The sequence below is a fragment of the Rhinolophus sinicus genome, chromosome 15, assembly GCF_057876585.1.
Source record: "Rhinolophus sinicus isolate RSI-liver-muscle chromosome 15, RSI-T2T, whole genome shotgun sequence".
In the NCBI taxonomy this organism is placed as follows: domain Eukaryota; kingdom Metazoa; phylum Chordata; class Mammalia; order Chiroptera; family Rhinolophidae; genus Rhinolophus; species Rhinolophus sinicus.
Window position 1 is genome coordinate 96,099,332 of NC_142515.1, and position 24,716 is coordinate 96,124,047.

The following is a 24,716-nucleotide window of genomic DNA, read 5'->3' on the forward strand; positions in this document are numbered from 1 at the left end:
TCACGCCCAGACCTTGACCCCTAGAAAACTTAAAACCCTCTGTTCCAGTGTAGCCTGGCGGGGGTCACCCTCATGTTCTGCACTTACTTGCTTCACTTGCAAACTCAGTCAGGACTTCCTGTGCACGCCTGTGTCCAAATGTTCACAAAAAGCTGGGCAAATACTTCAGAGTCGCCCCAGGCCAGGAAAAGGTTCTATTTGAATGCAAATGTGCTAGGCCTGGTAAGGTTTCTCCCTACAGCTCAGGCTGGTTTGGATGAGCCTAGCTTCATCCCGCTTGCTGTCACTCAGGCACTGGAGAGAGGGGCTTAGGAAACTGTCCAATCAAGGGCGCCGCTGGGGCAGGTGGGTGGGGTGACGCACCCAAGCGGCGTCTACGTTTCTTCTCGCTCTAGCGGTGTGAGGGTTCGCTGGTGCGCTGGCGTTAACCGTCTCTGGTGGTCCCGCCTCAGCCTTTGTCGCGCTGTGGTCTGCATTGTGATCTGTACTGGTCGTGGGAGTCATAGGAAGGACTCAAGGAGACCCAGGAAACAGAAATGGTGAGTGTGCGGGCCCGGTCAGGAGACCAGGAGGAAGGGCCGACCGTGGGTCGACCTGGGTCTTCCCACGGTCAAGTCCGGAGTCTGCGGACCCCAGTCCGCTCCGGCCGCCGCTAGGACCTCTGTCCCCTCCAACACACAGCGTGGGGGCAGGGCGGACAGGCTGGACCCGGGGCGTCCTGTCCCGTCACTACGCGCGGCGACTTCGGCCCCGCCCCAGGAGCCTCTTTGGGCAGCTTTGCGCTCGTAGCCTCGAGTCTTGCCTGATGCGGTGACTACGGGGGAAGGGGGAAGTGTCAAAGAGGGACAGTCGTGAGTTGGTCTCCGGGGGTTCGTACGTAGGAGCAGCTGTGGTCTGTGGGGTCCCCAGACCCTCCTTTCTCTTTAGGAGCGGGCCATTTTCTCCTGAGTTTTCCAAATGTTTGAGAGGCAAGGTCTGAAATACACAACCCTGTTGTCGCCCCAACCTAGCTTCTCCTGGGACTGGCAATCTCCGAGTTTGAAATCCCTCCCTCATTCCCAAATGCCGACTCTCCTCACCAATTCACAGCATCATTATCAACTATTTGCCCTCCTGGGTATATTTTTAAAAGACCCGATATTTAACTATCATTTATTCCCAGAGCCATGGATGGCTCATTTTTAAAGATTATATTTGTCTATGTGTATTTTACATGAGAGAAATCAGAAAATACCCACCTGGAACTACTTTGCATGAAATCCTTGTGCCTGACCTTCTAGGACCTTCCCTGGGTACAGACGTCCTATGGGAAGTTCTTTGGGTGGAGGCTCCTCTTGGGAAGCTTTCCTGGTGTTCTCTCCTGTCAGCACTGACCCGCTGTGGGTTTGTCACTTGGAAAGATTTATTTACTCATTTAAGTCTCTGTTTTCAGTAAGGGTGAAATGTATTTGGTTGATAGAGCTTCACAGACAGTTTAAAGTATGTCCAAACAGGCAAGAAAGATGTGAATTTAAGAAAATGTAAAATATTCCTGTATTACATTTTATTTATTAAGACTTCTGGTTTTCACTCTTTCACTCCCTGAGCTGTTGTGGTAAGACTCTGAGGTCTGTTCTTGCCATGGAAATAATAAACAGACATCTTTTTTTAGTTGTTTTTGTTTTTCGTGGTTTTTTTTCTTCATTTTTTTTTTTTTTTTTTTCCTGAAAGGAATAGATATATACAGTTCTCTGGTGGAACTAGTAAAAGTGCTTTATAATTTTCTTTCCTCCTTTGCACATAAATGTTGGGTTTATGTGATTTGCTGAATTGTTTAAAAAAACTGAATTTTTGTCATTTATAGTATTAATGATGTTCTAGAGCAAAGGGACTGGGATTAGAGGCCTGTGGTCAGTGACCCAGGCTAAGGCCCCTTTGAGCTGCAAAGGGAAGTACTTGAAGGCCCAGTGGTTCTTCCTGGGGAGCTTCCCCTGCAGGTGTCCTACCTGCTCACACCCACTGTGAAGGGGCCTTCACACTGAGAGAAACTGCATCCCTGGAGGGCTAGGGGTGCAGGTGCACATGGTATTAGGGGTTGGGGGAGGAGGAGTGGATACCCTTTCTGAGGTTGTGGTTTCTTAGGCCTAGACATTTTTAGATGTTATGGTTGAGTTTTGCATCCACAGCGTAGGTGCTCTCAGAGTGTAATCTGTGCACAGTGAGAAAGTCTGTGAAGATCAGGGGTTCTGTCTCGTGGACAAAGGGTTTATGATTTGAGAATTCATTTGGGTCAGAGGTTAAACTGAATCAGGCTGAGAGTTTCCTCACTTGAGAGAATGGAAGCCTGAGACTGACCCACTGTAGGGATTCTGTCTCAACTGGGAATATGTTCAACATTCTGAATGTGGGTTTGCTTCTGAACTGTAGGGTAGCAGGCTTCATATTTGTTTTGATTCCAATATTTATATTTCTTTTCTTGGATTCCTGTCTCAGTTTAATATTGCAATTTGATTCTAGTTTTCCATGAGCACTTGGGGGGTTTAAAATGTAAGTTCATTCTTGTCTACATGCATCGTCTGAAATGCCCCATCTTGGCTTTAACTAGATTTAATGACTCACATGTTTCAGAAAACTTGCACTATGGGCCCCAGGTCTAAAACCCATCCCCTGTTACACACATGCATAGGAGAGCTCTTTTCCACTCCACTCTTCCTAGAGCTCTAATGTGTACCACCCATCTCAGCTTCACCTCTCCAAGCCATAGGACTCTGCTCTGCCATAGAGTTTTCACCCAGAAAGATAGAGTGGCCCTGTCCCACCACCATCTTGTTTAAACCTTTGGTGAGTATTGGTCCCTATTGCTTCTGTAGAGGCCATTGTACCTCTGAATTCTAAAGAGACTTACTTAAAAAAAAAAAAAAAAAAGTACCGTTGACTGAGAGATACAATATAAAGCAAGATGATTGTGTAACCAAATAGAATCTTTGTTTCATTAGGCAGGAGAACCTCAAGATGTGAGATGGGTGTATTTAAGTTCTCAGGTGCTGTTTCCATTTTTAGGTCATGATTGTTTGTGCCTCTCCCTAGCCTACTGTGACATTTAAAAGTCTATATTATTCCTAATTTATTTTAACGGATGTGAAGAAAAAGCAGTTGAATTTCTATTTTTATTGAGGAAAACAATTCAAAGCTTATGTAAATCTGTGTAATTCTTAGTCCTTTTCAGGGGTTAATTGCAAACCCCTAATTATAATATGCTATTTATTTCTGAAAGTTTCCCCAGTGAAATATATAGTGGACAAACTATATGCCCTTTGTCCTTTTAGTTAGAAGGAGATTTGTAAATATTTTATGGTCTCTGGTTTTATATCCATTAGTGTTTAAAGGATTAAATCTTGGAATGGATTCCTATGTAGGAAAATTAAAATTAAATTAATTTTAAAAAGCAAAAGTGAATCAAAAATAATGATTAAGCATAGGAAAATAGGGTGAATGTAAATTTCTCTCCTTATTTTAAGTAAGCAATCTGGGAGAGGTTAAAAAAAAAATCCCTAAGATAGGAAACTAACTTCAGAAGACTACCTGCGGGCATATCCTGCTCCACTCCTGTGCTCTTATAACCCTCACCCCTCAGTTTTGTCTTTATATAAAAACAAGTCATGCACATGCGTATTTTTCTTACCCATCCATGTTTGTTCTTGTAATGAGTGTTCAGGCTTCACATATTTGATGTTTGACTCCTGAAACCTTAAACCCTACCCCTCCTTTTCTCCCTCTTCTTACCTGTCAGGCTGATGAGAAGCCTGGAGGCTCCTGCACTGGGAGCTGCTGCTCGCTGGGGAGCCCTCCTGTGAGTTGTGATGCCCTGCACTGTATCATAGACCGACCCAGCCTGGGGTCTATATACAGAGGACTCTGAATTTGACATTTTAGATAATTTCTATTCCTTTGAGAGCTCCAGGAGTATGGGAATGGGACCCTCCTTACAGTGGGTTGACTGGAACCCTATTATGTGTTCATAGTGAAGGAGTGACTGACTCTGGGATCCTGCCAACTTTAGAGGGCATCTTAGGGGAATACGAGGATGATTGTACCCTGTGAATGAGGTGAACCCATCAGATGCTCACTCCTTAAAGAGCAATTTTTTCAGAGTGGGCTGAGTACGCCCTGCCTCATACCAGAGGGTTCACTGGGACCCTTAAGTAACTGCTACTGCTGCTCCTGTCTCTATTGCAACAAAGAGCCTGACCCTCTGAGTGATGGGGGACAGCACCCATAACCTCACAGCAAAGGGATTAGTTTAAACCACTTTAAGCCCAGTATATTTAAACTCAATTATTAAGCAACTGGTGTTCATGGAGGAGGCTTGTTACCCTCATGGCAGTGATGTGAGGCTGTATAGAGGAATACATTTTATGAATACCAAGGTAGACAGGAACTTCTCCCAGCAAAAGCATACCCAGGGACCTAAGATGCAAAATAGGAAGGACAGGAGGGAGAGAAGAGAAAAAAGGTACTAAAACATAGGTCCACAATTTGACCCAATTGCAAATCCAAAATATACTAAAAGAATTTACATAACAAAAAAGAAGAAAGGTCTCTGCTTGGCCTTTGAGCCTCTACAACATAGGTTTGAATTAATATTATTGTCGCTCATGCACTAATTCACAAAACTTCACGTAATTAATCAAACTAGGTATCAACTTATGGGTATACCTGGAGATCTCATTAAATTTAAGCAATTTACCTCCTCATATTAGGGGAATTTCTGAATCTAACACAGAGGATAAACAGGTATGTTTCACTTTAACCAGCAGAATTATCGTCTTGCCTAAATTACTTATTGTCATATCATCTATTGTCCTAAAATATCCCTTGGTGAACCAGAAAGCTCTGAACTCACAATTCATAAATTAAAATAAGACTTTAGTACTTGCCTTGACCAAATGAGACCCCATAGACCTTACCCTTTAATTAAATTAGTTAATGTAGCCCAGTGTAAATTAAACAGGACTTTGAATTATTGAAAACTATTGTAAGAAACCTATTTAGGAAGAAGTGATTATCCTCAGTGCTTCTCCTTTTAGCAGCCTTGTTTGATCTGTTCTTGAATCTGGAAAGAATGAATGACACCACACAGTGGATTACTGAACTTTGAGGTTGTGGTCACAGAAAGTAAAACCTTATACCCAGCCCCCAACATTATGGAAATTACTGACTCCATCCACTTAACAGCTGTTAAATTTCCTGCTATCTCGGATTTGGCTAAGTCTGTTCTGCTCAATGCCTATTTTAATAGCCTCTCAGCTGCAGTTGGCGTTCACCTATGAAGGGACATGACACACCTTTACCTGGTTCCCATCAGGGAATCTCAGTAGCCTTGCCATCCCAGGGTGTCTGCAGGCAGGGTCTGAACTGCATCCACTTTGCTCCAGGAGCCCAGGTATGACATGACACTAATGACCTCTTCTGAAGACATTTGTTTCACATGCATTCAGAACATATAAATAGTGAAAAAAGCAGCTCACAAAAAGTGCTTGGTCCATTTGACCCACACATAATGTAAGGCGCTAATACCTTGGTTAAGTTGTTGAAAATTATTTGGTAATCAGAGGGCTGCTCCTCCCTGACCCTGAAGGAATTGCACAGTCCCTCTCAGCAACCACATCTCCTAGAATTTTTTGATGTTGGGGAGGAAACATAGTCCTTGTTTATGAATTTTACTTGAACCCAATTACACTGTTACTGGCAAATAGGCCTACCTTGATGGCACCTGTACCACATCACAATTACAACTAAATTATACAAGAACCACCCTTGAGAACCACCTGAAGACTAGCTGAACAGAACTCATAACTAAGGATATAAAGAAACCACGTTGAGATGGGTAGGAGGGGTGGAAATGCAAAACGGACTGGTCCCCCACCCACGTGTGGCAGTTAATTGGGAGGGATATCTCAGCTGCGCAGGACCCCCAGAGGAGTGAAGGGTCCCAGCCCCACACTGGGATCCCCAGCCCAGACCACCAATGCTGGGAAGAGGAGTTCTCATACCTAGCTATGAAAATCAGTGGGGATTCCTACCCAGTGAGATAGAGGGCACTCCCAGGCACTCCTCTTAAAGGGCCTGTGAACGGACTTACTCAATGAGAGACCCATTAGATTTGAGCTCCAGTGCTGCGTAGCAACTCGAAAAGTGCCTGGGATATATGGATAGGAACTGAAATGTCTGGCTGCAGGACAAGGGCTGGAGGGGCTCGTCTCTCTGCCATTTTATTCCTTTGTTGAATCCGAACCCCACAGAGCTGTGAGGTGAGTGGCATTGTTCCTTTACTGCAGGTGCAGACAGGTACCCAATTTCAGTCTCCATCAAACTCCCCCCGCCCTGGTCCAGCTCCTGCACAGACCCAACCTCTTTTAGCAGCTGATACAAGGAGCTGGCCTCAGCCGGCACTGCACATTTCCCTAAAACCTCTGCAAGGTCCACAAGCCCCAAACAAGCAGCAGCTGGCCTTGGATGCCCTGTACCTCTTGCTAAGTGGCCCCCAGTCCGGCACTATTGGGAGCCTACCTCAGTTTGCAGAATAGCCTCTCCCAGATGCCTCCAAGCCCAGCACAGGCACCTACCAACCATAGATCACTTTGTAGTGCCTACAAGGTGGCCCCAGGCTTGGGTACAGGCAGTGGCTGACCTAGGCGTGCACTGGAGCCCCTCCAAAGAGGCCCCAGAACCAACATACCTGATCACTGAATACATTAGATGGGATCAACAGCAGATTAGATGAAACAGAGGCTTAAATCAGCAATTTGGAAGACAAGGTAGCAGAAAACACCCAACCGAAACAGCGAAAAGAAAAAAGAAGTTTTAAAAAATGAGGTGTTTAAAGGATTTCTGGGACATAATCAAGCATGCCAATGTTTGCATCGTAGGGGAGCAGGAGGAGGAGAGACCAAGAAATTGAATACCTATTTGAAGCAATAATGACTGAAAACTTCCCTATCCTGACAAAGGAGACAGACATATAAGTCCAGGAAGCACCAAGAGTCCCAAACAAGACGAACCCAAAGAGGCCCACATCAAGACACATCATAATTAAAATACTAAAGTTTAAATACAAAGAATCTTAAAAGCAACAATAGAAAAGCAGTTACCTACCTATAAGGGAGCTCCCATAAGACTGTCTGCTGATTTGTCAACAGAAACTTTGCCAGAAGAGATTGGCAGGAAATACTGAAAGTGATGAAAGCAAGGACCTACAACCAAGACTACTTTACCCAGCAAGGCTATCATTTAGAATCGAAGAAGAGATAAAGAGCTTCCCAGACAAGAGAAAGCTAAAGGAGTTCATTATCACCAAACCAGTATTACAAGAAATGTTACAGAGACTTCTGTAGGAAGAAGAAGAAAAATAAAGATAAAAAATATGAATAATAAAATGGCAGTAACTACATACCTATAAAAAATTACTTTAAATATAAATGGATTAAATGCTCCAAACAAAAGCCATAGGGTGGCTGAATGGATAAGAAAACAAGACCCAAGTGCCCATTGATAGACAATTGGATAAAGATGTGGTACATATATACAATGGAATATTACTACTCAGCCATAAAAAAGAATGAAATTTTACCATTTGTGACAACATGGATGGACCTAGAGGGTATTATGCTAAGTGAAATAAGTCAGAGAAAAACAAATACCATATAATTTCACTTATATATGGAATCTATAAAACCAAATAAACAAAAGAGAAACAAGCTCATAGATACAGAGCAAACTGATTGATAGTTACCAGGCAGGAGTGGGTTTGGGGGGCTGGGTGAAAAGGTAAAGAGATTAAGAAATGTGAATTGGCAGTTACAAAATAGTCAAGGGGATGTAAAATACAGCATAGGAAATTTAGTGAATAATATTGTTATATCTATGTATGATGTCAGGGGGTACTAGACTTATTGGGGGGATCATTTGGTGAGTTATGTAAATGTCTAACCTCTGCTGTACACCTAAAACTAATATTGAATGTTAACTGTAATTTAAAAATACATACTTTTAAAAGAGTGAAGAGTTTATATTGGCATTGACTTTTGTGTTATATGATCCATAGGTTTGGGCAGATGTTTAATGACATGTATCCTTCATTTCTGTGCCATGTAGTTTCACTTCCCTAAAAATCCCTTATGCCCACCTATTGTCTTATCCTTCCATCCAACCTCAAATCCTTCACAGAGATCTTTTTATTGTCTCATAGTTTTGTCTTTTCCAGAATGTCCTATACTTAGAATCATACAGTGCATAGCCTTGTTAGGTTTAGATTGGCTTTCATTTAGCAAAGTATTTTTAACATTCATTCATGTGTTTTCATGGCTGATACCTCATTTCTTGCTATCACTGAATAGTATTTCATCATACAGATTTACCACTGATTGTTCATCCACTTGGCTCTTGAAGGACATCTTGCTTAATTCTTAACTCTTGCCAATTAGGAATAAAGCACCTACAAACTTATTCATATGTATGTTTTTCTGTAAACATAAGGTTTCAACTCATTTAGGTCAATATCAAGGAGTGTGATTGCTGGATCTTAACTATATGTAGTAAGAGTATATTTAATTTTGACAGAAAATTCCTGTCTCCATTGTAGTCATACCCAATTCCATTCCCACCAGCAATGAAGGAGTGTTACCCATAGCTTCACATCTGCACCAGTATTTGTTGTTCTGAGTGTTTTCAATTTTCAACATTTGATAAGTATATAGTGGTCTCTCTTTGTTTTATTTGTAATACCCCATGATATGTTGAGTGTGATTTCATGTTGCTTATTTGTCATCTGTATTTTTCTTTGGTAAGTTGACTATTGTATATTTTGCTTATTTTTATTTAGGTTGTTTGTCTTCGTATTCTTGGGCTTTAAGAGCTATATATATATATATAGATGTGTGTATATATATATATATACACATATATATGTACATATATATATATTTGGATACCAAATATATAGTTAAGATATATATATACGTACATACATGTATACATACATACATATATATATACACACACACACACACATATATATATATATATACATATATATGTGTGTGTGTGTGTGTGTGTGTGTAATTTGGATACCATTTATCAGATAAGTGTTTTACAGAAGATATTCTCCTAGCCTGTGACTTGTCTTTTCATTCTCTTTTTTTTTTTTTTTTTTTTAATTAAATTTATTGGGGTGACAATTGTTAGTAAAATTACATAGATTTCAGGTGTACAATTCTGTATTACATCATCTATAAATCCCATTGTATGTTCATCACCCAGAGTCAGTTCTTCCATCACCATATATTCGATCCCCCTTACCCTCACCTCCCCCCCCACCCCCCCCCCTTACCCTCTGGCAACCACTAAACTATTGTCCGTGTCTATGAGTTTCTGTTTCTCATTTGTTTGTCTTGTTCTTTTGTTGTTTTTGGTTTATATACCACATATCAGTGAAATCACATGGTTCTCTGCTTTTTCTGTCTGACTTGTTTCGCTCAGCATTACTCTCTCAAGATCCATCCATGTTGTCACAAATGTTCCTATATCATCTTTTCTCACTGCCGAATAGTATTCCATTGTGTATATGTACCACAACTTCTTTATCCATTCATCTATCGAAGGACATTTTGGTTGTTTCCATGTCTTGGCCACCGTAAACAAAGCTGCAATGAACATTGGAGCACACGTGTCTTTATCTCTAAATGTTTTCAGATTTTTTGGGTAGATACCCAGGAGAGGGATTGCTGGGTCATACGGCAATTCTATTCATAATTCTTTGAGGAACCTCCACACTGCCTTCCATAACGGCTGCACCAGTCTGCATTCCCACCAACAGTGTATGAGGGTTCCTTTTTCTCCACAACCTCTCCAACATTTGTTACTATTTGTCTTGTTGATGATAGCCATTCTGACTGGGGTGAGGTGATATCTCATTGTGGTTTTGATTTGCATTTCTCTGATGATTAGTGATGTTGAGCATTTTTTCATATGTTTATTTGCCATTTGTATGTCCTCTTTGGAGAAATGTCTCTTCAAGTCCTCTGCCCATTTTTCAATTGGGTTGTTTGTTTTTTTGTTGTTGAGTTGCATGAGTTCCTTGTATATTCTGGATACTAGCCCCTTATCGGAGGCACTGTTAGCAAAAATCTTCTCCCATTCAGTTGGTGGCCTCTTTATTTTGTCAATGGTTTCTTTTGCTGTGCAGAAGCTTTTAAGTTTCATATAGTCCCATTCGTTTATTTTAGCTTTTACTTCCATTGCCTTTGGAGTCAAGTTCATAAAATGCTCTTTGAACCCAAGGTCCATAAGTTTAGTACCTATGTTTTCTTCTATGCAGTTTATTGTGTCAGGTCTTATGCTTAAGTCTTTGATCCATTTTGAATTGACTTTGGTACATGGTGACAAATAGCAGTCCAGTTTCATTCTTTTGCACGTGGCTATCCAATTCTCCCAGCACCATTTATTGAAGAGGCTGTCTTTGCTCCATTGTATGTTTTTAGCTTCTTTGTCAAAAATTATCTGTCCATATTTATGTGGTTTTATTTCTGGGTTCTCAATTCTATTCCATTGGTCTATGTGTCTGTTTTTCTGCCAATACCATGCTGTTTTGATTATTGTGGCCCTGTAGTACAGGCCAAAGTCAGGAAGTGTGATACCTCCATTATAGTTCTTTTTTCTTAAGATTGCTTTGGCTATTCGGGGTCTTTTGTGGTTCCAAACAAATCTGATGATTTTTTGTTCTATTTCTTTAAAATATGCCATTGGGATTTTGATGGGGATTGCATTGAATCTGTATATTGCTTTGGGTAATATGGCCATTTTAACTATGTTGATTCTTCCAATCCATGAGCATGGAATGTCTTTCCATTTCTTTGTGTCTTCTTCAATTTCTTTCAAAAATGTCTTATAGTTTTCAGCATATAGGTCTTTCACATCCTTGGTTAAGTTTATTCCTAGGTATTTTATTCTTTTTGCTGCAATTGCAAAAGGAATTGTTTTTTGTATTTCATTTTCTGAGATTTCATTGTTAGTATATAGGAAGGCAATGGACTTTTGTGCGTTGATTTTGTAGCCGGCAACTTTACTGTATTCGTTGATTGTTTCTAGTAGCTTTTTGGTGGAGTCTTTAGGGTTTTCTATATATAGCATCATGTCATCTGCAAAGAGTGATAATTTAACTTCTTCATTCCCAATTTGGATGCCTTTTATTTCTTTCTCTTGCCTGATTGCTCTGGCAAGGACTTCCAACACTATGTTGAAAAGCAGAGGTGATAGGGGACATCCCTGTCGTGTTCCTGAACGTAGAGCAAAGGGCTTCAGCTTTTCTCCATTAATTATGAGATTAGCAGAGGGCTTGTCATATATGGCCTTTATTATGTTAAGGTATTTTCCTTCTATACCCATTTTATTAAGTGTTTTAATCATAAATGGATGTTGTATCTTGTCAAATGCTTTTTCTGCATCAATTGATATAATCATATGATTTTTGTCCTTTATTTTGTTTATGTGATGTATCACATTGATGGATTTGCGGATGTTGAACCATCCTTGTGCCCCGGGGATGAACCCCACTTGGTCGTGATGAATAATCTTTTTAATGCATTGTTGTATTCGATTTGCTAGAATTTTATTTAGGATTTTTGCATCGGTATTCATTAGAGATATTGGTCTGTAGTTTTCTTTTTTTGTGCTGTCCTTACCAGGTTTTGGTATCAGAGTAATGTTGGCCTCATAAAATGAGTTAGGGAGTACTGTCTCTTCTTCAATTTTTTGGAAGAGTTTGTGCAGAATTGGTATTAGATCCTCTTTGAAGGTTTGGTAGAATTCACTAGTGAAGCCATCTGGTCCCGGACTTTTGCTTTTGGGAAGGTTTTGGATGACTGATTCAATTTCGTTACTGGTGATCGGTCTGTTTAGATTTTCCAGTTCTTCATGGTTCAGCCTTGGAAGGCTATATGTTTCTAAGAACTTGTCCATTTCTTCTAGGTTGTTGAATTTGGTGGCATATAGTCCTTCATAGTATTCTTGGATGATCCTTTGTATTTCTGTGGTGTCCGTGATAACTTCCCCTTTTACGTTTCTGATTTTGTTAATCAGTGTCTTCTCTCTTTTTATCTTAGTAAGTCTAGCCAAGGGTTTGTCAATTTTGTTAATCTTCTCAAAGAACCAGCTCTTTGTCACATTAATTTTTTCTATTGTTTTTCTGTTCTCTATTTCATTTATTTCTGCTCTAATTTTTGTTATTTCCTTTCTTCTGCTGACCTTGGGTTTTACTTGTTCTTCTTTTTCTAGTTCTTTAAGGTGCAACATGAGGTTATTTATTTGGGAGTTTTCTTGTTTCTTGAGATAGGCCTGTAATGAGATAAATTTCCCTCTTAAAACTGCTTTCGCTGCATCCCAGAAATTTTGGTAGGATGTATTTTCATTGTCATTTGTTTCTATGTATCTTTTGATCTCTCCTCTAATTTCTTCTTTGACCCAGTCCTTCTTTAAAAGTATGTTGTTTAATCTCCATGTATTTGTGTTTTTTCCCGCTTTCTTTTTACAGTTGATATCCAATTTCAAAGCCTTGTGATCAGAGAATATGCATGGTATGATTTCAATCTTCTTAAATTTGTTGAGACTGATTTTATGTCCCAATATATGGTCTATCCTTGAGAATGTTCCGTGTACACCAGAAAAGAATGTATAGTCTGATGTTTTAGGATGAAGTGCTCTATAAATGTCAATTATGTCCATTTCATCTAATGTGTCATTTAGGGCTACTATTTCGTTATTTATTTTCTGTTTGGATGATCTATCCATAGCTGTCAATGATGTATTTAAGTCCCCTAGTATAATTGTGTTTTGGTCAATTTCTCCCTTTAGTTCTGTTAGTAGTTGCTTGGTGTATTTCGGTGCTCCCTGATTGGGGGCATAAATATTGATGACTGTTATGTCTTCTTGTTGTACAGTCCCCTTCACCATTATGAAATGTCCATCTTTATCTCTTGTTATCTTTTTCACCTTGAAGTCTGTTTCATCTGATATCATTATGGCTACACCTGATTTTCTCTGGGTACCATTTGCTTGGAGTGTCAATTTCCACCCTTTCACTTTGAGTCTGTGCTTGTCCTTGTAGCTGAGATGTGTCTCTTGGAGACAGCATATGGTTGGGTTTAGTTTTTTGATCCAATCTGCTACTCTGTGCCTTTTTATTGGTGAGTTCAGTCCATTTACATTTAGGGTGATTATTGATATGTGAGGATTTCCTGTCATTCTATCTTTAGTTTTCTGGTAAGGCTGTGTCTCCATTGTTTCTTTGCCTTTTTGTTGTTGTCTGTTATTTCTGTGTGGTGGTATTCTATGATGTTTCCCTCTGTTTCTTCTCTTATTTCAGTATATATTTCAGTTCTGGATTTTTTTTGAGTGGTTACCCTTAAGTTTATGTAAAAGAAAGTTTGATATTTAGAGTATTCCATTATCTTCAGCACGCTTACTCTCTCCATTCCCATATTCCGGTTCAGGCCTTTACTCTCCCCCTTTTTGAGTTTTGGTTGCCACAAATTGTCCCTGTTGATGGTGGTCGAATAGCCTCCTTTAGTATTTCTTGTAGTGCAGGTCGTGTATTAGAAAATTCCCTCAGCTTCTGTATGTCTGGAAAGGTCTTTATTCCTCCTTCATATCTAAAGGATATCTTTGCTGGATATATTATTCTTGGCTCATGATTTCTCTCTTTCAATAGTTTGAATATTTGGTTCCACTCCCTCCTGGCTTGTAGAGTTTCTGCTGAAAAATCTGATGATAATCTAATGGGCTTTCCTTTGTAAGTTACCGTCTTCTTTTCCCTGGCTGCCTTGAGGATTCTTTCTTTGTCGTTGATTTTTGACAGCTTCAATACAATGTGCCTTGGAGAGGGTCTGTTGGGATTGAGGTAACTAGGTGTTCTATTTGCTTCTTGGATTCGAGGGTCCAGTTCTGTCCACAAATTTGGGAAGTTCTCATCGACAATTTGTTTGAATATATTCTCTGTTGCCTTCTCTCTTTCTTCTCCTTCTGGTATGCCCATTATTCTTATATTGCTCTTTCTGATGGAGTCAGAAAGTTCTTGTAGAGTTCTTTCATTTCTTTTAAGTCTCAAGTCTCTTTCTTCTTCTCTCTGTGTCATTTCCAGGTTTCTATCTTCGATGTCACTGACTCTTTCCTCCATCTGGTCAACTCTACTACCTAAGCTGGTTATTTCATTCTTAATTTCTTCTATTGAGTTCTTAATCTCCAGAAATTCTATTTGGTTCTTTTTTAAGATTTCAATCTCTTTCGTAAAATGCTCATGCTGTTCTTTGATTGAGTTTCTGAGTTCCTTTAACTGCCTATCTGTGTTTTCTTGTATCTCGTTGAGTTTTTTCAGAACTGCAATTTTGAATTCTCTGTCATTTAAGTCACATATTTCTGTATCTTTAAGTGCCTTCTCTGGAGATTTTTCACTTTCTTTCTGAGTTATCTTGTTGCCTTGGTTATTCATGGCGATTACTGGTTTACTATTTCTCTTCCTAGACATCTACAGGAGTGGCTTCTGCAACAGGTTGATAGAAAGCGGTCTTTCTTTTGTTTGCCAGTACTTGTTGGTAGAATGTTTTATTATTTCTCCAACTGCAACTTATTTTCCTTCTCCCACACAGTAGTGCTATGTTTTCTCTGCACTATTCCAACTTCTCACACAATGGGGGGATTCCCTGGGAGACGGGCTTCTCCTCTGTTAATAGTTCGTCTAGGTCACAGGGCGCAGTGTCCCGGTGGGTATGCGGAGAGCTTTTGATGTTCCAAAGCTCTTCCAGCTGCTGATTCAGAGCCCGTATATTTCAGCAGTTCTGTTTACTCCTGCAGGGATCCGCCCAGATAGGTGGGGTCAGAGGCGGGGTGAGTTGTGAGAGGTGGCCCAGAGCAATGGCGGCAACCACCACCACAGCCCGTCCTGCTTCCACAGCTCTCTCCCCTTTGCTGGAACTAGTTGGGCTGTGAAATTGTGTTTGCAGTCCACAGTTCTCAAAACAGCAAATTTTCTGTTGTTTTGATCTGACACTGCTACTGTTTCGCTTTTAGCACCGAGCAGGTGGGGGCGGGGCGAGCTCTGGGAGGGGAGGGAGGGGGCGGCTAGTCTCAGTGCCTAAGGCTCCGTTCTCTGCTCGGCAGTGCGGGCTTAAACCACCGTTTTCAGCCTTTTTCCCTCAGTCTTTTCTCCGAGGTCTCTGCCGTGAGCGTTGGGTTCAGCCGTGTTATATGCTGTCCCCTCAGCCCTGTGGAGCCCTGGCGGAGCCCTAGCAGTCCGAGTTCTTCCCTCTCCCGCAGCTGCGGTAGTTCCGGGAAGCAGCGAGCTCGGCGCACTGAGCTAGGTCTGCGTCTCCGCCCGCGCGTCTCCGTCTCCGCGCACTTCTCCCTTTCCTCCTCCCTCCACTCGCACGAATCTCCCACCTGTAGGTGATTTCAGTCGGTAGTGGGCCTCTTCGTGTTGCCTGTGTGCCGTGCAGGGAGTCCTTTGTGGAGTTTTTGTTGTTCGATTCGTTGTAAATTCCAGGGGAGCTTTACAGAGGCTCACCTCACGCCGCCATTTTTCCGGAAGTCTCTTTTCATTCTCTTAACACTTTCCCAGAGCAGGTGTTTTTCATTTTAATGAAATAAAACATCATTTTTTTTCTGTAATGGATTATTTTTGGGTGTGGTCTCTAAAAACGAAAATCATCTCTGAAGACAAGGTCACATAGATGTTCTCTTGTGTTATCTTTTAAGAGTTCTTTTAAACTTTTGCATATCGCATTTAGATATATGACCTATTTTGAGTTAATTTTTTGTAAAAGTTAAAAAAGTCTAAGGTCTATATCTACCGTGTGTGTGTGTGTGTGTGTGTGTCTGTGAGATTTGTCAATATCCATTTTATCCAGCACTATTTGTTTAAATGACTTTCATTTTTCCATTGACTATCAGTTCACTATATCATTTGACTATTTTTGTGGGGGTCTATAGGACTCCCTCAACCTGGCGATACTCTTATTAACTCCAGGCATCATCTCTGTTGTGGGTTCTTTCAGAATATTTACATAGACAGTCATGTCTGTGTAGATCGACATGGAACAAAATTTTATGTCTTGCTTCCCAATTTGTGTACCGTTTATTTCCTATCCTTATTGCATGGCTAGGGATTCTACTGCAATGTTGAATGTTACTGGTGACAGGAAACCTCCTTGCCTTGTTCCTAATCTTACCAGAAAAGCATCTAGTTTCTCACCATGAAGTATAATGTTAGCTACAGGTGTTGTGTATTCTTTCTCAAGAATAGGCAGATCTCCTTTATTACTGCTTTGTTATTATAAATGGATGTTAGGTGGTATTAAATCCTTTTTCATGTTCCTTTTCCCCTCCTATTCTGATATTAGTAATTTCCGTCTCCCCTCTTTTCTTAGGTATCTTGATTAGATGTTAATCAGTTTTATTAACTTAATTTTTTTCAAAGGACCAGCTTTTGGTTTTGGAAACAAGGATAATTATTTTTTCTTTTAAAACTTTAACTATTTTACTCTGTTCTCTTCTTGCTTTCATGTTTCTGGAAAAAGAGTATGATTTAATTCTAACATTTTTTCTATAACTAATATTTGCTTCCCCCTCTGCCTTTTTTTCCAATACATTTACTTTGTCTTTCATTTTTCTCTAGTTTGATATGATATACTTGGTGTGCATTTTAGCTGTTTTTCGTGTTCTCTGAGCTTCTTGGATCTGCAATTTGCCATCTATAATTAATTTTCAGAAAATCTCAGTGATTATTATTATTTAAGTTATATTTTCTGTTTCTTTTCTTTCTTTTCCTTCAGGTATTCCCATTATGTGTATTCAACCTTCTGTCATTGCTCTACAGTCTATGGAGATTATGTTAGTTCTTTTTGTCCTTGCATTAGCCTCTGGTGAAATATTGTTTTCTAGTACAGATCTTGTTAAGGACATAAAATTTGGGACATATTTTAAAATGCCATTTTTATATTTTGTTTCTTAGTTTTGTAGAGAGTGGTTTGTTTGTGGTCTCAATGCTCTGATGGATATAAGAAAAGTTGTTCATTTCAAGTTTTTTTTTTTCTTTTTTCTGAGGTTGAGAATGATGGCTTTCATGTCCCTTAAATACCAGACTAGAAACTGGAATTCTCTCCCTCAGTTGTTGATGATTGACAGCTGACATTTTACACTCTCATCTCTCCTCATTCCTCTTTGACCTACATCCATACAAAGTGATAAGAGCACCTTGGTGCTCCTTCCAGTGCAGTGGCAAGAGATTCAGTCCTTTTAAAATCTTGTTCTTGCCTTTGAGCTCTCACACTAACCCACCTCTAACCTCAATTTAAAAAAACAGTCCCCGCATATTTCCTTGCTCTCTCAAGCCATTTCATGTCTGCTGGAGAGGCCTGCCGTGCTTTCCCCACAGACCTCAATTATGAATTAATAATCCTTCATGCACTCTTGGCCATGTGTGGTGTCATCAGCTAAGGGATCCGTATCCTTAGGGCTTGAGGTATCACGCTCCATTACTCCACGGGGGAGTTTGGGAATTAGAGAAGTTGGGAGTGCAGCCTCAAGGTGGCTGGTGGGGAAACAATTTCTCCTGCAACTTGAAGGTGGAGGTTTTATGGTGGAAGGAAGGTTTCTTGGAGGAAGGCACTGCTGAGTCCTTCATGTGTGTTGTACTCAAGGGCAAATGCACCATCAAACTATTATGATTTTCATGAATGAAATCCAGTCGGCAACTCCCAGCCTCTTCCCTCAGGGTCAGCAAGGTGCAGGGTAGTGTCCCGTTACTGCCATAAAGAGCTCTTCTGGCATATTTGTCACTGTGTCTGCCTATGTATACTAAAATTTGGCTCCAAGCACCCCTGAGACACTTGAGTATAGGGATTTTGTAGTCTAAGTTTTCATGTGATTTTTTTGTTTTGTTTTGTTTTATCATCTGAAGTCTATGTTTCAGTTAACTTTCTAGCTTATCAAATCATACAGAGAGGCAGGAAAATATTAATGTGATATTAATGTGATAAGTATTAAGTTAAAAGCAATAGTTTTCGATAAAAATATTTTCAATCCACCAGCGGCTTCTGACTACTTCTGAAGGCCTGGAGTACTTTAGGGACAATATAGCCATATGGACCTTATTAAAAGTTGGATTTCCGCAGCTTTCCTGGACTCTTGTGTGATGATGGGAATGGGGAAAAAAAATTCTTTTAGTTCTTCACTCTGTTTTTTATTGATTAAACATTATATAGATTTGACACTCTGCCTTATGGAAGGCTGTTTATGGTGGGTAATAAGGAAGGAGATGAAAGTTTTTCTCACAACCTGTTGATGATCTGAAGTGATACTTGTTTCATTTGTGTAGCATGTCTGTCATTTCCCAACATGCTATTGACCCTGCCATGAGAGAGAAATAAGATGTAATGTGATCACAGTAAAAGTATGTAAATTATTTCTGTACATTCATGATGCTGTTAAATTTATGAGTAAGTGTGGACAGGGATTAAGTTTATGATGATCAGTCATAGAATAAATATTTGGAGATGACAGAATTATGACGTTCATATAAATGCAGTGTAGATAGCCAGTGCTGTCAATCTCATACATCCTTCTGTGCACATATTAGGACTCAGTGGCCATTGAGGATGTGGCTGTAACCTTCACCCTGGAGGAGTGGGCCTTACTGGATCCTTCACAGAAGAAACTCTACAGAGATGTGATGAGGGAAACCTTCAGGAACCTGGCCTCAGTAGGTAAGGATGACAAGTTACATCCACTTCGTCAATTAGAGAACAAGTGTTTCTTACTTATTGACATTTTTCCAAGATTTGGATTGTGGAAAGGTAGGCCATTGGTAAATAAACTAAGCATGATCACAGAATCCTATAATAATTGATGTAGAATCTTCATAATTTTTCTGTAATTTCTAATATTTTGGAATATTTTTGGGGGTTTGCATTTTAGGAAAAAAATGGGAAATTCATGGAATTGAAGATTTGTATAAAAACCAAGGGAGAAAACTAAGAAAATTAAGGTAAGTGATATTCGCAGTAGAAAGTAGTGATTTGAGAATCCTGTTATGTTAGGAAATTTAAAAAGAAGGAAACAAAACAAATACCCCTGCTTCAAATTTAGTTATTAGAAATTTTTCACCAAAAATACTTTCTTTATACCTGTATGGCATAAAATGTTCAGTGTTTGCAAAATAACTCACTTCAAAATAGTATTATTAAATTTTATATATGAATATTACTGTTTTGATAATATTTTGATGAAGTCCTCTTATAGACCATGTCTTATATTCAACTTTAAACAATTCAGACAAAACTGAAAATCTGCACTTTTGATATAAATCGTAAAAATGTGTTTCAAATGCCCTACTAATAAATAAAAACCTGTTAATAAAGAAGTTATTAATACTGTACTTCTCATTTTTTACAGAAGTCATATGGTAGAGAAACTTTGTGAAAGTAAAGAGGGTAGTGAATGTGGAGAAAACTTTAGCCTTATTCCAAATATGAACAAGAAAACCACTGGAGTAAAACCACATGAGTGCAGTACATGTGGAAAAGTCTTTATGCATCATTCATTCCTTAATATGCACATCAAATGTCACACTGAACATAAACCATATGAGTATCAGAAATATGGAGAGAAGCCATATAAATTTAAGAAATGTGATAAAGCTTATAATTATCTCCAATTTTTTGATAAACAGGAAAAAAGTAATAATGGAGAGAAAAAATATAAATGTAAGGAATGTGGGAAAACATTTTGTGTTCGTACATCCCTTCAAATACATAAAAGGATTCACACAGGAGAAAAACCGTACAAATGTAAGGAATGTGGGAAAGCCTTCATGTGGCATACAGCATTTCAAAGACACATGATAATGCATACTAGAGATTCTCCTTATAAATGTAAGGAATGTGGGAAAGCCTTTAATTGTTCCACTTCATTGCAAATACATGAAAGAACTCACACTGGCGAGAAACCCTATCAATGTAAACAGTGTGGAAAAGTTTTTAGATATCAAAATACTTTTCAAATACACAAAAGGACTCACACAGGAGAGAAACCATATGATTGTAAGCAATGTGGTAAAGCGTTCAGTTGTCCCAGTTCTCGTCGAAAACATCAAAGAACTCACACCGGAGAGAAACCTTATGAATGTAAGGAGTGTGGAAAAGCCTTTGGTGAACTCTCAGGCCTTCGAGTACACATGATCACTCATACTGGAGAAGGACCTTATAAGTGTAAAGAATGTGAGAAAGCATTCCTTTCTCCCAGTTCATTTCGAATACATGAAAGGATTCATACTGGAGAGAAACCCTATGAATGTAAAGAATGTGGTAAAGCCTTCAGTTATTACTCTTCCTTTCAATCTCATGAAAGAATTCATACTGGAGAGAAACCCTATGAATGCAAGGAATGTGGGAAAGCCTTCTCTCGTCATCAAACTTTAAAAATACACATGAGAGTGCACACTGGAGAGAAACCCTATAAATGTAAAGAATGTGAGAAAGCCTACAGATGTTACCTTTCCTTCCAAATACATAAAAGAAGTCATACTGAAGAGAAACCCTATGAATGCAAACAATGTGGTAAAGCGTACAAACATTGCAGTTCCTTAGAAGCACACAAAAGAATTCATACTGGAGAGAAACCCTATGAATGCAAGGAATGTGGGAAAGCCTTCTTCCATAACCAAACCTTAAAAATACACATGAGACTGCATACTGGAGAGAAGCCCTATGAATGTAAACAATGTGGTAAAGCCTTCAGGTATTACTTTCCCTTCCAAAAACATGAAAGAAGTCATTTTGTAGAGAAATCCTATGAATGTAAGCAATGTGGTAAAGCCTACAGAGATTACAGTTCCTTACGAACACACAAAAGAACTCATACTGTAGAGAAACCCTATGAATGTAAACAATGTGGTAAAGCCTTTACATATTCCTTTTCCTTCCAGAGACATGAAAGAAGTCATACTGGAGGGAAACCTCATGAATGTAAGGAATGTGGAAAAGCCTTCTCTCGTCACTATACCTTAAAAATACACATGAGACTACACACTGGAGAGAAGCCCTATGAATGTAAACAATGTGGTAAAGCCTTTAGATATTCCTCTTCCTTCAGAATTCATGAAAGAAGTCATGAAAGAAATCCTGTGAATGTAAGCAGAACGTAAGCTCTACAGAGCTTACGGTTCCTTAGAAACACAAATGCATTTTTATACGAGAGAAGCTTTATGAATGTGAGAAAGTTGGAAAAGCCTCAGGTGTTATCAAAGTTTTTGATGACATGAAAGAAATCACACAGGAGAGAAACCCTATAAATGTAAATAATGTGGTAAAGCCTACAGATATTAGATTTCCTTACAAACACACGAAAAGACACACACAGGAGAGAAACACTGAATGTAAGCAATGTGTTAGAGCTTTCATTTCTCCTCTAAATTCGTTTCTAAATACATGAACTCACGCTAAAGAGAAATTCTATGAATGTAAATGTGGTAAGGACACAGCTATTTGAAGATATGTGAGAGTGCACATTTGAGAGACATCATATAAATGTAAAGAATGTGGAAAGACTTTAATAATCTCAGTTTTTACCAAAGGCATGAAAGGACTCACTGGGTAAAACTTCTTGAATGTAAGCTGTGGGAAGCACTTCCATTGGCCCACAGCCTTACATGTGGAAAATCCCACCAAACAGAAATAAAAAACATAACATGAGAAATTGATGGAAATTAATCCATGTGTAGTGTTCTAGAAAACTTTAAACATGAAAGAGTTAATAATAAGTTGTAAATATATTGTGTTTTTCAAACCTCTCAATGTGAATCACTGAAATGTGGGTTTCTAGTAATTGTTTTCAGAAATGGATGTTGAAGAGAGAGAATTCTGTGAGTCATCTTCAGTAATAGTACGTAAAATTAATAGGTAGTGCTTTTGTCTTAAATCAGTTAATATTTTCTTTTGAAGCCTGTTGGGTTGATGGGTGAGTTGAAGTGTATTTCTAATATATAATTAGTTTTAATTTTTTATAATGTTTTATTTGTTTTGTGGTAACAGGCCATTGAAATTTGACAGGGTGGTATTTTGGGGGAATTTTCATACTGGCCTTGTGGCAGTTGCTGTAAATCCTCAGTTTATCATACCGTTTCCCCGAAAACTGATTGTCCCTAGCTGAGCTGATTGTTTCCCCTAACTGATTCTCCAGCTAGGTCTTATATAAGACCAGGTCTTATTTTACTATAAGACCTTATAAAAAATAAGACCTTATAAAAAAATACTTATTTTACTATATTAATTTTTGCTCCAAAAGACACATAAGAGCTGATTGTCTAGCTAGGTCTTATTTTTGGGGAAACATGGTATATATTCTACCTTTCTTACTGACAAAGTTTCTTTTTTGGATGACAAGTATAAGAGCCTTTCTCCATTTTCCATACCTATAAACTGTTGGAATAATTGTTTTGTATGGAAGTTTAAGAAATAATGTAGTTTCATGTAAATTATTATTTTCATATTTGGACTTGTGCATTTTGCCCTTCTTTCTGACTATTTGCTGAATAGACTTTGATTTAAGAAGAGAAACCTGTGATAGGACAAAAATCTAGAGCTGGAGATATTCCCCTGTGGGTAATATTACTAACAAGGTTGGTTTTCCAGAATCTATTCTCTGTATGGTTCCACCTTAGAATTCACCAATAACCTCACTGACATGAGATTTTGGAGCCACCATTCAGGAAGAGAGAGAGATACATAGGAATTTCAAAGACACCATTCTAGCCCATTTTCTGGATTTTTTGTACTTCTAATTAAGGGTATCTTCAACGATCACCAGCTGTTTCACATCAATTTTCTAAGAGGCATAGATTTCCACTCATACTTTCAGAAGATCCACATCAAAGATCCATCAGAGTTTGGAGTTTTCTGTAAGCTTTCTTGTATCCACCAGGAAACTGATTCAGACTTTTGTGCTTGGGAATATTGTCTGATTCCCCTTTTCTCTAGATTATAGTGTCTATAATTTGTATAGGACACAACTTAAGTTGTTAACAGTGTTACTGAGTATGTTTTATTGATTCACCATGACATCTACAATGGTGCCATCGAAAAGAACAACATGGGAGTTTGTTTCTCTACTGCACTGTACACTGGCTGCCTTGACCCACTCCTTCCATGTGAGAAGAAGCACCTTTCTCCTATGTGGAAGACCTTGGGTGTTTGTTACTTGGAGCTGAATATATTCTTTCAATATGTTTACAATTACATTTGATGATACATGATTAGAAGTATGTGTAGTTTTTTCTCAAAGGAATGCTTCTCTTGTGGTTCCATTCCAGAAATATTTTATTACTGTTTTCTAAGTTGTCAAATGCTAACAAATATGACAGAGATGCACCACTTAACAATGGGGATACATTCTGAGAACAGCATTGTCAGGTGATTTCATCATTGAGCAAACATCATAAAGTGGTTACACAAACCTAGATGGTAGCCTACTGCACACATAAACCCATATGGTACAGCCTATTGCTCCTAGGCTATAAGTCTATACAGCATGTTACTATAGTGAATACTGGAGGCAATTATCACACAATGGAATTTGTGTATATAAACATATCTAAACATGGAAAAGGCATACTAAAAATGTGGTATAAAGAATAAAAAGTGGTACAGCTGTATAGGGCACTTACCAGGAATGGAGCTTGCAGGACTGGAAGTTGCTCTGGGTGAGTTGGTGAGTGAGTGAGTGGTGAGTGACTGTGAAGGCCTAGAACATACTGTACACAGCTGTAGACTATAAACACTGGACACTTAGGCTCCACTAAATTTATAAAAAATATTTTTCTTCAACAATAAGTTAACCTTGGTTTACTGTAACTTCTACTTTATAAACTTAAATTTCTAAATGTTCAACTTTTGTAATAACACTTAGTTTAAAACAAACACATTGTACAGCTGTACAAAAATATATTCTTTATATTTTCATTCTGTAAGTTTGTTAAAAACTAAGACATACCCACATTAGCCTAGGCCCACACAAGGTCAAGATCATCCATATCATTGTCTTTTACCTTCACATCCTGTCCCACTAGAAGGTCCTAAGGGACAATGACACTGATAGAGCTGTCATCTCCTATGATAATGCCTTCTGGAACACCTCCTGAAGGACCTCCCTGAGGCTCTTTTTTGAGGAGGTGCCACTTTTTTTTCAGACATATGTCCACGGTGGTTTGCTTTTTCATCACAGATTTGCTTGTAAGCAGATAATGAACCATGAACATTTAATGAAAATCTTTCAGTGTTGGGGTCCATGTTTTCCAACTTTAAGGAGCATGTTGAAGTTTGTAAAAGCTGATTTTTCTTGGGGGTTCTTTATCTTCAGTTTCCTCTTGCCTCTTTCATCTGTGTGTTCCTGTTCTAATTACAACAACCCCTCATAGTTCCTCAGGAACCCCTCTCGGAGCCCCTCAGTGTCACCACCATCGACACTCAACGTTAAAGTTATTTGCCATCTCAGCCACAGCCTTGTGGATTTTTACAGCCTCATCCTTGGCAAATCCTTTGAAGTCATGGACAAACCTCTTGAGTGTCTTCTTCCAGATGCCATTTATACACTCCTTGGTGACATCACCCCAAGCCCAAGCAAGGCTCTTGATGCAGTCA

General features: G+C 39.0%; 1 protein-coding gene across 1 annotated transcript; it reads left to right on the top strand.

Moving 5' to 3' along the window:
• The first annotated feature begins 354 nt into the window (after positions 1-354).
• Positions 355-23,332, top strand: LOC109454374 (uncharacterized). The gene is made up of 4 exons (XM_019744961.3): positions 355-539; positions 18,662-18,788; positions 19,000-19,069; positions 19,477-23,332. The coding sequence occupies exons 1-4, from the start codon at positions 537-539 to the stop codon at positions 21,224-21,226; spliced, it is 1,950 nt and encodes a 649-aa protein (XP_019600520.3). The 5' UTR covers positions 355-536; the 3' UTR covers positions 21,227-23,332.
• Positions 23,333-24,716: the final 1,384 nt, after the last annotated feature.

What these genes read in the sequence shown, in the direction of transcription:
- LOC109454374 (XM_019744961.3), top strand. An exon ending in CAGGAACCTGGCCTCAGTAG is followed by an intron (nt 18,789 to 18,999) that starts GTAAGGATGACA and finishes TTTGCATTTTAG; the next exon opens with GAAAAAAATGGGAAATTCAT. An exon ending in AGAAAACTAAGAAAATTAAG is followed by an intron (nt 19,070 to 19,476) that starts GTAAGTGATATT and finishes CATTTTTTACAG; the next exon opens with AAGTCATATGGTAGAGAAAC.